The sequence below is a fragment of the Littorina saxatilis genome, linkage group LG1 (assembly GCF_037325665.1).
Source record: "Littorina saxatilis isolate snail1 linkage group LG1, US_GU_Lsax_2.0, whole genome shotgun sequence".
Lineage (NCBI taxonomy): Eukaryota > Metazoa > Mollusca > Gastropoda > Littorinimorpha > Littorinidae > Littorina > Littorina saxatilis.
Genome location: NC_090245.1, coordinates 11,212,752 through 11,226,342, shown reverse-complemented (window position 1 = coordinate 11,226,342; position 13,591 = coordinate 11,212,752). Strand labels below are relative to the sequence as shown.

General features: G+C 46.1%; 1 protein-coding gene across 1 annotated transcript; it reads left to right on the top strand.

Moving 5' to 3' along the window:
* Positions 1 to 8,776: 8,776 nt before the first annotated feature.
* Positions 8,777 to 13,174, top strand: LOC138964918 (uncharacterized). The gene has a single exon (XM_070337027.1). It carries the CDS (start codon positions 8,777 to 8,779, stop codon positions 13,172 to 13,174), a length of 4,398 nt encoding a protein of 1,465 aa, XP_070193128.1.
* Positions 13,175 to 13,591: the final 417 nt, after the last annotated feature.

The window sequence follows — 13,591 nt, the reverse complement described above, 5'->3', positions numbered from 1 at the left end:
TTCAACCCACAAGACAAGCCGCTGTTCTTCAGCGCTTCAAGCACGTGATACCCAGAAGGATGAAATGTGTCCCTCCGATATCCTTTTTTGTCGCACAAAGAGGATTAGAGGCAGCACGGCCCCCTGTGGTTAACCAAATGCTCGCACACCCAGAAATTACTATGGACGCGTACACTGGAGAAGGCCTGCGCGATTGAGGAAGGGGGAAGGACAAGACAGAAATGAAATCGAATCCCCCACTTGGCCGTGTCAAGCTACCTGTGTATATATATGTCCCGTCAAAAATACAAAACCCAAAAAGAACAAGTCGCGTAAGGCGAAAATACAACATTTAGTCAAGCTCAGTCGAACTCACAGAATGAAACTGAACGCATTGCATTTTTCCCGCAAGACTGTACACTCGTAGCATCGTCTGTCTACCGCTCGTGGCAAAGGCAGTGAAATCAACAATCCAGAAAAGCGCGGTAGCGGTTGCGCTGAGGAGGATAGCACGCTTTTCTATATCTCTATTCTTTTTAACTCTCTGAACGTGTTTTTAATCCAAACATATCATATCTATATGTTTTTGGAATCAGGAACGGACAAGGAATAAGATGAAATTGTTTTTAAATCGATTCCGGAAATTTAGTTTTAATCATAATGTTTATATTTTTTAATTTTCAGAGCTTGTTTTTAATCCAAATATAACATATTTATATGTTTTTGGAATCAGAAAATGATGAAGAATACGATAAACGTAATTTTGGATCGTTTTATAAAAATAATACTTTTAATTACAATTTTCAGATTTTTAATGACCAAAGTCATTAATTAATTTTTAAGCCTCCAAGCTGATATGCAATACCAAAGTCCGGCGCCGGCCTTTGTCGAAGATTGCTTGGCCAAAATTTCAATCAATTTGATTACAAAATGAGGGTGTGACAGTGCCGCCTCAACTTTTACAAAATGCCGGATATGACGTCATCAAAGACATTTATCCAAAAAATGAAAAATACATCTAGGGATATCATACCAAGGAACTCTCATGAAAAATGTCATAAAGATCGGTCCAGTAGTTTACTCTGAATCGCTCTACACACACACACACACACACACACACACACACACACACACACACACACACACACACACACATACACACACACACACACACACACACACACACACCACGACCCTCGTCTCGATTCCCCACTCTATGTTAAAACATTTAGTCAAAACTTGACTAAATGTAAAAAGCAGAATAAGTAGAGGTTACACGCCGAGTCTCAGTGATTATTAAAAATAATGGTCGAAGTTAGCGGATCATGAAAAATGCGAGCTTTAGCGAGCTTTTTCATGACCGCGAACTGAGACCATTATTTTTTATAATCACTGAGACGAGGTGTGTAACCTCTTTATTCCTCCTTTCTTCAGTTATTCAAAGAAAAGAGGAGGTTTTTTGCGAAAGTTTGATCGAATCCTATTCACTCAACCAGTCAACCTGCGCAGGCGATCGATTAATGCGCGGTTGTATAGTTCCGTGCAAATCATTCCATTCTGTTGACACTTCTTGTCAGTTTTCCTATTTTGGACTAAAATCAAGTACACAGATATGCTGTTATTCTGCTGTGGCGGCAAAGGCAGATATTGTGTGTTCTGTATATGTTTTGGTATGGCTTAGGATAATGTTCTTTCGTCAAATGGGACTAGCAGACGAACTTTTGCACCAGTGTTCCAACGTTAAAAACTGTATGAAGTTCAGTTTTCTGGGGAAAATAGTGTATGAAACCGCTTTATGTTATTTAATGTTATGATGAGATGTGTGCATTTGGTTGCGTGTGATCTGTTTATTAAATGAAATATTGTTAAAAACTGACCGTCGGATTGCAGTCTGTTGTCGAATAAACTGAGTGAAAAGAAGGGGAACTACTCTTGTCGCTAGAAGTATGAGTTACTTGCCTTGCGGGATATTGCTTGTGATGAACGTTTGAGGACGGCAAATCTAGATTTAGAAAACAACCGAACTCATGGATTTTATATGAAGATTCATGTGTTCAGGCCTGTAGTTGTTAATTTAAATGCGGTATGTTTGTATTGTTTGCTCCAGAGATGTATACTTCGTACGTTAGAGCGTTCGGAACTTTTCAGTCGCAAAGAGTAGTACCGAACCAGAACAACTTCTCAACCCATTGCACTATCGAGGATTCAGGCTGTTGCTGGGTCGTTATTTGTTTGGTTGCTGGGTCATTATCGAAAAATAACTACCCCTACAAGTTTACAGAGGTAAAGAAGCAGAGGGGGGAATAATACACTGTTATTGCAAAACTAATATAAAGTACATCCTTTCTATTGAACAAATCTGACATTAGTGCCTGCATACTTTTCGTGGGACTTTGTTCTTTCGTTCGTTCGGTCGGTCGGTCGGTCGGTCGGACGCTTGGTTGGTTGGTTGGTTGGTTGGTTGATTGTATGGTTGGTTGGTTGGTTGGTTGGTGGGTTGGTTGGTAGGATGGTTGGTGGGTTGGTGGGTTGGTTGATTGGTTGGTGGGTTGGAGGGTTTATGGGTGGGTTGGTTGGTTGGTTGGTTGGTGGGTGGGTTGGTTGGTTGGTTGGTGGGTGGGTTGGTTGGTTGGTGGGTGAGTGGGTGGGTTGGTTGGTTGGTTGGTTGGCTGGCTGGTGGTTGGTTTGTTGTTCGCTTGTGCTTGAATCTTGTCTTCTTTGTTTGTCTCAAAACTGCAAATACACTCGTGAGTGTGTTTGTGTGTGCTGCCTTTTTTTCGACGCAGGTCTATGGGAAGCCGCCCCCCCCCCCCCCCCCCCCCCCGCCCCCATTCCTCTCCACAAAAATTTGTGGAGGAAAAGCTAAAAGGCTTGAAGTGGAAGGGTGGACACCTAAGGGCAGTCTTGACAAGTTTTGACAGCTTCATGTCAAAGGCAAATTTTCCAGCAGGACTCACTGGGGGAAAAAGACGAGATCAAGTTGAAACGATAATTATAAGATTGAGAACATTATTCTATCCCCACCACAAACTAATTTATGAGTCCATCAAATCAAGGGAACGAAATGAAGAAGAAAAAAACCGGCCTGAGTGCCTTTTTCCCTTGATCGCCTTAGACACGGGTTAAAATGTAGCAACCATCAAAAAAAGCCAGGACATCTTAAGATATCAGCTTCCACGGCCAACGTCCATCAAAGAAAAGATCTGTGTTGGTCCGAGAAAGATGGTGGACTGAGAACGGCCAAGCCAGGACAACCAGCAGGTAACGCAGGATTTTAACCACTGCCCCGCATAGAAGACGATCCCGACCTCCGAAACCAACAAAGATAGGACGGTTCCAACCAGCGAGCCGCTGATGCAGATCGCAGATAAAGCCCTGTGGGCTAACCGTCACAAAAAATTAATGAAGGGTTTGAGTGTCCGAGACCGACAAATGGGTGACCATTTGTGGAACGTCTTACTTTCTGTCCGACAACACTTGGACATTATCAGATTTGGAGCTCGGGGAAAAACACCGCAGACTTTCTTTCCCCGGTGAAGTCAAAAAGGAGACCACAGCGTGAGAAGAGAAATTGGAACGAAAAGGAAAAACTTGAAGAGAAAGGTCACAGTATAGCAAAATGAAATATAGAAGAAAAAGGTGTCCGACATATTATATATTAGGCAAAGAAGAGTAACTGTTTCGGTTATTACGTTGTAAGTGCTGGAACCAGAGTACTCTAATTTGTTGAAAAATAAACATACTCACACAGAACAGCTTCATAGAGAAGGCATACTTGTGTACGTGTGTGTGTTTTCTAACACAGGGGTAAATATCAATTTTATTAGCACGTTTTCAGAAATAAACATTTATCAAACCAAAAAACAATGATGAAACATAGCCGAAATGTAAAGAGAGTGCAATGCATGAAAACAATGGTGAAACATAGTCAGCGAGTGTGAAAAGACTGTAATGAAGATACCGGTGAAACATCGCGACCGTGTCGGGTTCCAGTCGCCACGGTATCAGCAATGGCGGCTGTCACTTAACTGAAGATTGTTAACAACTCTTGCGGCATTAGTACCACCCTCATAAAACTTTGAAACGTCGACCCTGGTTTCAGATACTTTAGTTTTGTGTTTTCTATATTGCTGAACATAAATCCACAAACATATGTACAAATATACAAGACTGCAAACTTTCCAAAATTATTCGCCAGCATCTGCACACAATGCGAGATTCATCGATGGTTTTGAAATAAGTTCCTTATTTGTATCATAAGTGTTTGTATGTCTGTCTACTTAATAAAAGACCACTGGGTCGACGTACTGAAATTGTAACGTAGTGTTTTGTCAATAATTAAACGTTCCAACTATGATAGTTTTGCTACCGTTTTCAGTTAAAGTCCGTTTCCTTCGATTAGAACATTCAGTTCTGCGACTTTGCAAACTTCGTCTGATCCAGACTCATTTTGATATGCGTTTGTGTGTGTGTGTGTGTGTGTGTGTGTGTGTGTGTGCATGCGTGAGTACGGAACGCGGATTGTATCAACTGATGCATCAAATTTATGCATCCAAAACCAAGATTTGATGCATCATTTTCACAATTTGATGCAACATTTTCACAAAAGGATGCATCATTTTCAAAAAGGATGCATCATTTTCAAAAACGGATGCATCCGATACGAAAATGATGCATCCTTTTAGAAAATGATGCATCATTTTGATGCATCATTTTGATGCATCACTTTCGGTTTTGTATGCATGCGAAAGATCATTCATTTCCGGTCTTTCCGTAAGAAATGCCTGAGCACGGAAAAACTTGAAATGACATTTTGACGAATATAAACAGATGCCGCCTCCTGCCGTCTTTGCTCGACTGTTTGAACCACAGCTTCTTTCAAACCGTCAATTACACTTGCCATGATTTCGTAAAAATTCCTGCTGGTAGTGGGATTGGGAATGGCGCGTACAAAAGAGGCTTAGAAATAGTTCGTTTCGCTTCGTATTCCGGTTCAAATTTTGCTTTTTGCTCGGCACTTTCCGGGAAAACCCGAAAATTCTGATGCATCAAAACGATGCATCAAATTCGTGGTTTTGGATGCATCAATTTCCTGCATCAGTTGATACGATCCGCGTTCCGTACGTGAGTGCGTGCGTGCGTGTATTTCTGTGTGTATTCTTGTTGGTTAGCGCAGGCTGAGAATCTTGTAGATACCCGCGGGACAGAGGGTCACTACACACAATTTCCCGATTAGTTTAGACAAACAGTTTCCTTTGTTGCACGTGTCCGAACTTGTCTATAACAAGCACACAAGAGACCGACCACACGTGGTCGCTGTAGACAGGTGGTTGCTATGGAAAGGTGAATGATATCGAAGAAAACTCTTCTGGGATCTTTCAGAGTGGTCTTTATGGGCAGGTTGTCGGTTTCGAAAGGAGATCGCATGGGCAGGTTCGACTGAAACAGTGCACCCTGGTATTACAACAAACAACAACAACAAAAAGAAATTCCTCCGAGGTAGGAAAAACACCCCCGTCCTTACCATTCTCACTGCCACCAACTGAGAAGGTTATTTCCCTTTGACCATTAATATGTCCCTCTATAAGTCCTTGTAGAATCTTAATCCACCAATAACTCCCTAACCGTGTGTTTGACTGGTCCCAATTTTTGTAAGGACCGTCTCAGGAATGTATAGAACCTGTTCACCAAGTTTGGTGACGATCGGTCCGTTCATTCTTGAGATCTATATGCGAACACAAACACACAAACAAACAAACAAACAAACACATCGACCGAAACCTATACACACCCCTATACCGGGGGTGTAAAGACCCATCTCATACCCATTCGACAACAAGGGCCGGGTACCAGCACAACAAGCACAACAAGCAAGCGTCTCACACAACATTGACAATTGTTTCGCCGTGTCTGCAACGTCTGAAGGGCCGGCGCCGAGCGGCATCTTGAGGGCTTAGCACGGAGCCAGCGACAGTGCGAAGCGCACCGCTCCAGACGTATCGTGTGGTCAACCAAGCTGACTTATGTGTTTTGGGGGGATTAGATTAGTGTCGGAGGATATGATAGGGTTACTGCATGATCCGGTTACACACCGCGCCATCGGTCTCTCCATCGCAGCATTTTTTATTTTTTTTAAGAGCGCGAGTGAGAAGTGGGAGGTGTTTGTGTGTGTTTTTGTATTTTATTTTATTTTTATTTTTATTTTTATTTGTTGTTGTTGGATTTTTGTTTTTTGGGGTGTGTGGGGTGGGGTGGGTTGGGGTGAGGGGTGGGGGAGGGGTGGGTTGGGTGGGTGTGGAGGCTTTAGCTTAGTTTGTGCATGGAGAATTCGCCGATCGAGTCGCGATAGCGCAAAGGCGACGTTGGTTTTGCATATGATCATCAACTTGTGGCACTGTGAGTTAGTCGACCGTCTTGCATATGATCACGAGCGTTTCAGGCCACCGTAAAGGCGACAGTCGTGCAAAGAATCGCCAACCTATTGTGTGATAACCCGAGTGGAAGGCGAAAGCAGTTTGATTGCTGGTCCTTGAGATATCATAATGGTGTTTTTTATCCCCACAAAATGCATCAGCTGACTGAAGCTGAGAGCTGGGGTGGTATGCATGAAAAAATGCTCAACTGGGTAGGAACCAAGCGCTTGAAAAGATTGGTTGAATTCGAGATTGTGTTTGATTCAACCAACCCGACTTAGTGCTTGGGTTCCATCTAGTTGAGCACTCTTTTCTGCACACCACCCTTGTCCTTGACCTCCTTCAAAGTGAAAGTCGTTAGCTTGTCGGCCAAAAACCGTCGCGTTCCTGTGGTAAACTTTATTTCTGTTGCTACTTCTATGTTTATTCCGCGGATTGAACAAAATTGATTAGGAAAAAAAAATACCACAGGCAAATAATGTATGTGGTCGCTGTTCTGCGGTATTTTCTCCGGCTCGCTGCTTCAAAAATGAAGGCCCAAAATTGGTTACGAGCAGAAGTACATTAATTAGATAAGATCATATACCTATGTGACGAGTTATGAGGATGGCCAGTATTAGCCACTGCTTGAGACGTTGACGATCGCGAATGTATTACTTTACTTAAGCAGCGTTCGTATACTGTCGCGGACAGTTGTATGTAGTTATAAGGTTCCTTGGTCGGGCGTTGCTGACAGGTACCTGTGTCAAGGTGGGAAGACCGGTAGCTGGGCTTAGCTCAGTGATTCGCGCCTTGCACGCTTTGCACGCATTGCACGGGACGTTCACGGTAAGCTGCGCGCTATTTGTAGGGTTCACCGTTTACCTGGTTGCTGACTGAGAAATTCATAGGCATTCTTTTTTCTGTCTCGGCCGAGACCAGATGTTTGTTCGAACGGCTTCGAAATTCGTGTGTGAATTGTCGTTTGAGTTCGAAGTTATTTTCAGTAGTAATGTACGTCTACTGTGGACTTTGTTAAAGTCGGTTGCGTAAAGTGCGCGATGTTTTTCATTAGCCTGTGTGAGGTAAGTCAAATTTCTTGGTCTAATTGGATAGACTTTTGTCAGTTTTTGCTGAAGGTGAATTAGCGGCCGGTGGCAGGGGACAGGGAACCTACATTAGTTACCAGTTGTACTGTTTTGTCTCGTCTTTGTGTTGTTGTAAATAGTGTTCATCATAGGGTTTAAAAGGAAATCATTATAATGGTAAATTATATCGTAGAAGGAAACCAAAGTTTAGTCATTGTGCTTCCTCCTCATCCCTAATAATGATGTCTATTGGGGGAGGAAGTCACGTGTCTTATATTTTTGGGGAGAATATTGACTTTGGCCTTCTAGGCTTTCAGTGTTTACTGTCGAAGACAGACCGGACGGGAAGGTGCGAACCCTAGCTTCACAGCATGGAGGAGGCACCACCACGCTGCTGCGTGAGCAGCCAGTTTGGACTCTCGCATCGTCACCCCCACGCTGCTGTGTGAGCAGCCCCTCTGGATCTTCTCCGAGGCTTCATTACGCTGTTTTGAGCAGCTATCTTGTAACGTCACAGCGGCGCAACCACGCTGCTGTTGGGCAGCAACATCGAACCGGCGCCGTCACTGCAGAGTGTGTGCCGTGTGACAGCTCTTAACTGGGCTGATTCTCTCACCCCCGCGACAGAGACGCAGGTGTCGACCCGAGGGCGCACCCCCCCCCCCCCCTGAATTCGTCGAACGTGTAGATAAGTACTTTCTTACGATAGATATCATTTATGGAATGAGGAGGGCCTTTATGACGTACGTGCTTTGTGTTTGACTATCCTGATTGTCTCGTATGTCGTTTGTTGTCGTTATTTTGACTGTTGTGTACTTTCTCATGTTCATTATGTTCATCCTCATGTATTCGTGTTAACCCTTTCATTGTTCCATCCATCGTCACCCCCATATTTCACCCAACTGGGAACTATTAAATACTTTCATTTATTTACATTGGTGTTCTGTGAGTGCTGTGTTGTGTGGCCAAAGTTTTTATGTGAAAAACTAAACATGCAAACGTGCATGCACGCGACAATGGCGAGCTTGCCAGGATAAATCCTCTTTGAATTCAAGGAATTCACTTCATTTTTGTCGTTGGCCACACTTCCCATACACTGGACACTGATGTACTGTAGTTAATTAGCTTTTGTTGTTGTCTGGTAACTGTGGGTGGTTGGAGGGGCCCGAGGGTTAGCATCAGGCCTTGTGGGTTTCCTGTCCTTGTTACCAGTCAGCTGTGCCTTGTTTTGATTTTTCATGTTTTGGCTAACCGTTTGCTAGTTTGTTCTTGTTTATGGAACTTCGTTCTGGTCGTGTTCTTGATGATAGTGCTATCATGGCGTCTAGGACGGAAAGTAGTTCGGATAGGATTGCTAGGTGGCGTTCACTTGCTGAGGAGCTAGGTGTTAAATCTGCCAGTATTCCTGAGTTTATTGCCGAGCGAATGACCCGTGAAGATGCGGAACAGGCTAGACTAGAGCTAGAGAAGGAGAAACTTGAACTAGAAAGGAAAGCTTATCAGGACAAGCTAGAAGTAGCGCGTCGAGAGACTGATGAGAGAGTTAAGTATGTTCAAGCTCAGCGAGAGACTGATGAGAAAGCCGCATATGAACGTACTCAGATGTTTGAAGAAAAACAAAGGCAAGAGAGAGAGGACCATGACCGTAAGCAAAAGCAGGAAGGAGAAGAGCATGACCTTCGCATGCAACTCCTGCAGAGAGAGTCTGAAAGTAAGAGGGTGAAGAAAGGAAGTAGGGATGGAGCTGATAATGAGGGAGATTCCTCAGGCGAAGAAGAGTCTAGTGACCTTCGTGGTTTTCGGCCTTCCATACCGATGTTTGATGAGAGCAAAGAAAACATAGCTACTTGGTTGAAAAGGTTTGAGAGAGTCGCTACCTTGTACAAGTGGAAGAGAAATACGTGGGCAACTAGGGTCTCGACTAGGTTGTCGGGTAGGGCTGTAGAAGTGTACAACACTCTGGATGATGATAGCGCAGACGACTATGACGGTTTGAAGGTCGCGTTGTTAGGCCGCTATCAGCTCACAGCCGAAACCTACCGCCGTCGTCTCAGAACCTGCAAGAGAAAAGAACATGAAACGTTCAGACAGTTCGGTGCTCGCATTGAAGAGAATTTGACTAAGTGGCATGAGCTTTCCGAGATCACAGAACTGAAACAGTTGGTTTTGCTGGAACAGTTCTTGCAGACCCTGAGCGCGGACATGGCCGCGTACGTTAAGGAGAAAAAACCTCAGACGTTAGCCGAAGCAGTTAAGTCCGCTGAGATTCATTTTGAAGCACACCGTGACAGTAAGAAGTTTTTTCAGCATGATCGTGATCAGGGTGGAAAGGCTGGCGTTGGTGAAAAGCAGAAAAGTGGAGATAACTCAGTTGGTACATCCGGTAGGAAGTGTTTCATCTGTGAGTCCCCCAAACATTTGGCTAGAGATTGCCCCAAGAAGAGCAAGTCGACGGGAGCGGTGAATAGTGGTCCTGAGAAGTCTTTACCGCCCGTCAGTGTACCCACTTTGTGTACTCCCTGTAGCCAGCAAGACTACGACCCGAGATGCCTGGTTGTAGTGGATGGTGTTGCAGTAGAGGGGTTGCGTGATACTGGATCTCAGGTTTGTGTCGTGAAGAGTTCATTAGTTTCCAGGTCTCAGTTCACAGGACAGGATCTTGAGGTTTCTATGGCTGAGAAAGACATCAAGAGGCGCTATCCAGTGATTAAGGTTCAGGTTGATTGTCCTTTCTACACTGGTGAGGTTGAGGCTATCGTCATGGATACACCTGTTGCTGATTTCATTGTAGGTAATCACGCCCGGCTGGGTGACTCGATTGTTCTTCCAGTGTACGCTGTGTCCAAGGTTGTGTCAGTTGTCACTCGTGCTCAGGCTGCCGCTGAAGGGAAGAAGTCGACTTTGTTACATGTTGCTGCTCCAGGGCTAGAAACAGTCACCCCTGAGCAGTTGCATGACCTTCAGCGGAATGATTCGACTTTGAAGAGTTGTAGTGAGGCGGCAGATCGCCGGGACGTCAGAACGTCTGGTCACTCTGGTGAAGTTGGGTTTGTTTGGAAGAAGAAGATTCTGTACCGTGAGTATCGCGGTGGTGGTAGCGTCTATACTCAGGTTGTTGTTCCCCAGCAGTTGAGGTTAGGTGTTATCAAGTTGGCCCATGAACCGCCTATGGGAGGTCACATGGGTGTTCAGAGGACACGTGATCGAGTTTGGCAGCAGTTCTTTTGGCCAGGTATGTGCGCAGACATACGTCGCTTTGTGTTGTCTTGCGATCAGTGTCAAAAGGTTTCTCATAAGCCACAGAAGGTACCGTTAGGTAAGATGCCTCTCATCGATACGCCGTTCGAGCGTGTGGCGATCGATCTGGTGGGTCCCATCATCCCTGCTTCTGAGTCTGGTAACAGGTACATTTTGGTGTTTGTGGACTACGCTACTCGGTACCCGGAAGCCATTCCATTGAAGTCGATTGAGGCTGTGAAGGTTGCAGAAGCGATGTGGGCAGTCTGGACTCGAGTAGGAATTCCCTCAGAGATTTTGACAGACCGTGGTACCCAGTTCATGTCCGAGGTGATGAAAGAAGTGGAGCGTTTGCTGGCCATCAAGGGTTTAGCGACTACTCCGTACCATGCGCAAGGAAACGGATTGGTGGAACGGTACAACGGAACACTCAAGACCATGCTACGCAAGCTTGCTCAAGAGAAACCGAAGCAGTGGGATCGCTACATTCCTGCACTCCTCTTCGCTTATCGTGAAGTTCCACAGGAGAGTCTGGGATTCTCTCCCTTTGAGCTTCTATACGGCAGGACAGTGCGAGGACCCATGTCTGTTCTTCGCAACCTATGGACGGAGGAGCAAGTCGATGAACAAGTTCGTACGACTTCTGAGTATGTGGTTGACTTGAGGAACCGGATTGAGGAAACCTGCAAACTGGCGCGTCAGAATCTGTCAGCTGCTGCACAGAAACACGCGGAGGTGTTCAACCGGAAGACAGTGCGAAGACAGTTCCAGCCTGGAGACAAGGTTTTGTTGCTGCTGCCGCAGAAGAAGAACAAGCTGCAGTTGTGTTGGCAGGGACCGTTCGACGTTTTGGAGAAGAAAGGCGAGTCAGACTACAGGATTCGGATCTACGGGCGTGAGAAGCTGTACCACGCCAATCTTCTCAAGTTGTACAGAGACCGACAAAACACCACGGACCCCTCAGATGTGATACCCACCATAGCGGTTGCGGTGGTGGAAGAAACTGAGGAGATGATTTCGCCTGATCGGGAACTACCCCTGCCCTGCTTGGAAGGCGAAGAAACGGTGGCGGACGTCAACTTGTCTGCTACACTGACTGCCGAGCAACGACGTCAGGTGTTGGAGATTGCGGAGAGGCACGAAAGAGTTCTTACTGATGTCCCCCTTCAGACGCCTTTGGCCGTTTTTGACATGACGGTGGAATCCGCGAAACCGGTTCGAGTGAAACAGTACCCTTTACCTTATGCCAAGGTAGAGACCATCAAGGAAGAGGTGCAGGCCATGAAGAAGTTGGGTGTTATCGAACCGGCTGCTTCTCCCTACAACGCCCCTGTTGTGCTCATCCGCAAGAAGGATGGGAAGGTTCGCTTTTGTGTGGATTACAGGCGGCTGAATGATGTGACAGTCTTCGATGCTGAACCACTCCCAGATGTGGAACACCTGTTCGCTGGTTTGGGTCGAGCGACTTACTTCAGCAAGTTTGATCTTTCCAAGGGGTATTGGCAGATACCCATCCGAGACGACGTCCGTCCCATGACCGCGTTCACCACTCCGGTAGGCCAGTTCCAATTTACAGTCATGCCGTTTGGACTGAAGAACGCCGTGGCTGTGTTTTCCCGTATGATGAGGGCTTTGCTGGAACCGCTGGGGAGGAACGACGTTCATAACTTCATGGACGACATTCTGGTGGCGACCGAAACCTGGAAGGAACATTTGGCTGCGCTGGAGGCTGTGTTGCGGCGCCTTGAGCAGGCCAATCTCTCTGCCAGACCGATGAAGTGCTTCGTTGGGTTCGAGGAGTTGAGTTTCTTGGGTCACGTGGTGAGGAAGGGTGAGATCTTACCTGAGGACAACAAGCTGCAGAAAATTGACGAGGCTCCGGTTCCAGAGACCAAGAAGCAAGTTCGGGCGTTCCTTGGTCTAGCCGGATACTACCGGAAGTTCATCCCAAATTTCTCTGCAATTGCTCTGCCGCTCTCTGATCTGACAAAGAAGAATTCTCCCAACACCGTGGTTTGGACAGCCGAGTGTGAGAAGGCATTCAGGGCTCTGAAAGCCAGGCTGACCTCAAAGCCAGTTTTGCAACTGCCGGATCTGTCGCAGTCATTCACGCTTCGGACGGATGCCTCTGATCATGGACTGGGAGCTGTGCTTATGCAAGAAAAGGATGGCGTGTTCCACCCTGTCGCCTACGCCAGCCGGAAGTTGTCCACCCCGGAGAGCAAGTACTCCACCATTGAACGTGAGTGTCTGGCCGTTGTATGGGCTACCCAGAAGTTCCAGCCATTTTTGTACGGACAGACGTTTGTGTTGGAGACAGATCACCAACCACTGCGTTACCTGCAGACAGCAAAGGTGGTGAACAGCAGGCTCATGCGCTGGAGTTTGTTGTTGCAAGCCTACAGTTTCACCGTGCGGGTGATTCCCGGTAGTCGCAACGTGGGAGCCGACTACCTCAGTCGGGCATGCGTTGAATAGGGATCTTTTGCCGTGTAGACAGATGTCTATGCTTAGCTTGGGGGGCATTGTCGCGGACAGTTGTATGTAGTTATAAGGTTCCTTGGTCGGGCGTTGCTGACAGGTACCTGTGTCAAGGTGGGAAGACCGGTAGCTGGGCTTAGCTCAGTGATTCGCGCCTTGCACGCTTTGCACGCATTGCACGGGACGTTCACGGTAAGCTGCGCGCTATTTGTAGGGTTCACCGTTTACCTGGTTGCTGACTGAGAAATTCATAGGCATTCTTTTTTCTGTCTCGGCCGAGACCAGATGTTTGTTCGAACGGCTTCGAAATTCGTGTGTGAATTGTCGTTTGAGTTCGAAGTTATTTTCAGTAGTAATGTACGTCTACTGTGGACTTTGTTAAAGTCGGTTGCGTAAAGTGCGCGATGTTTTTCA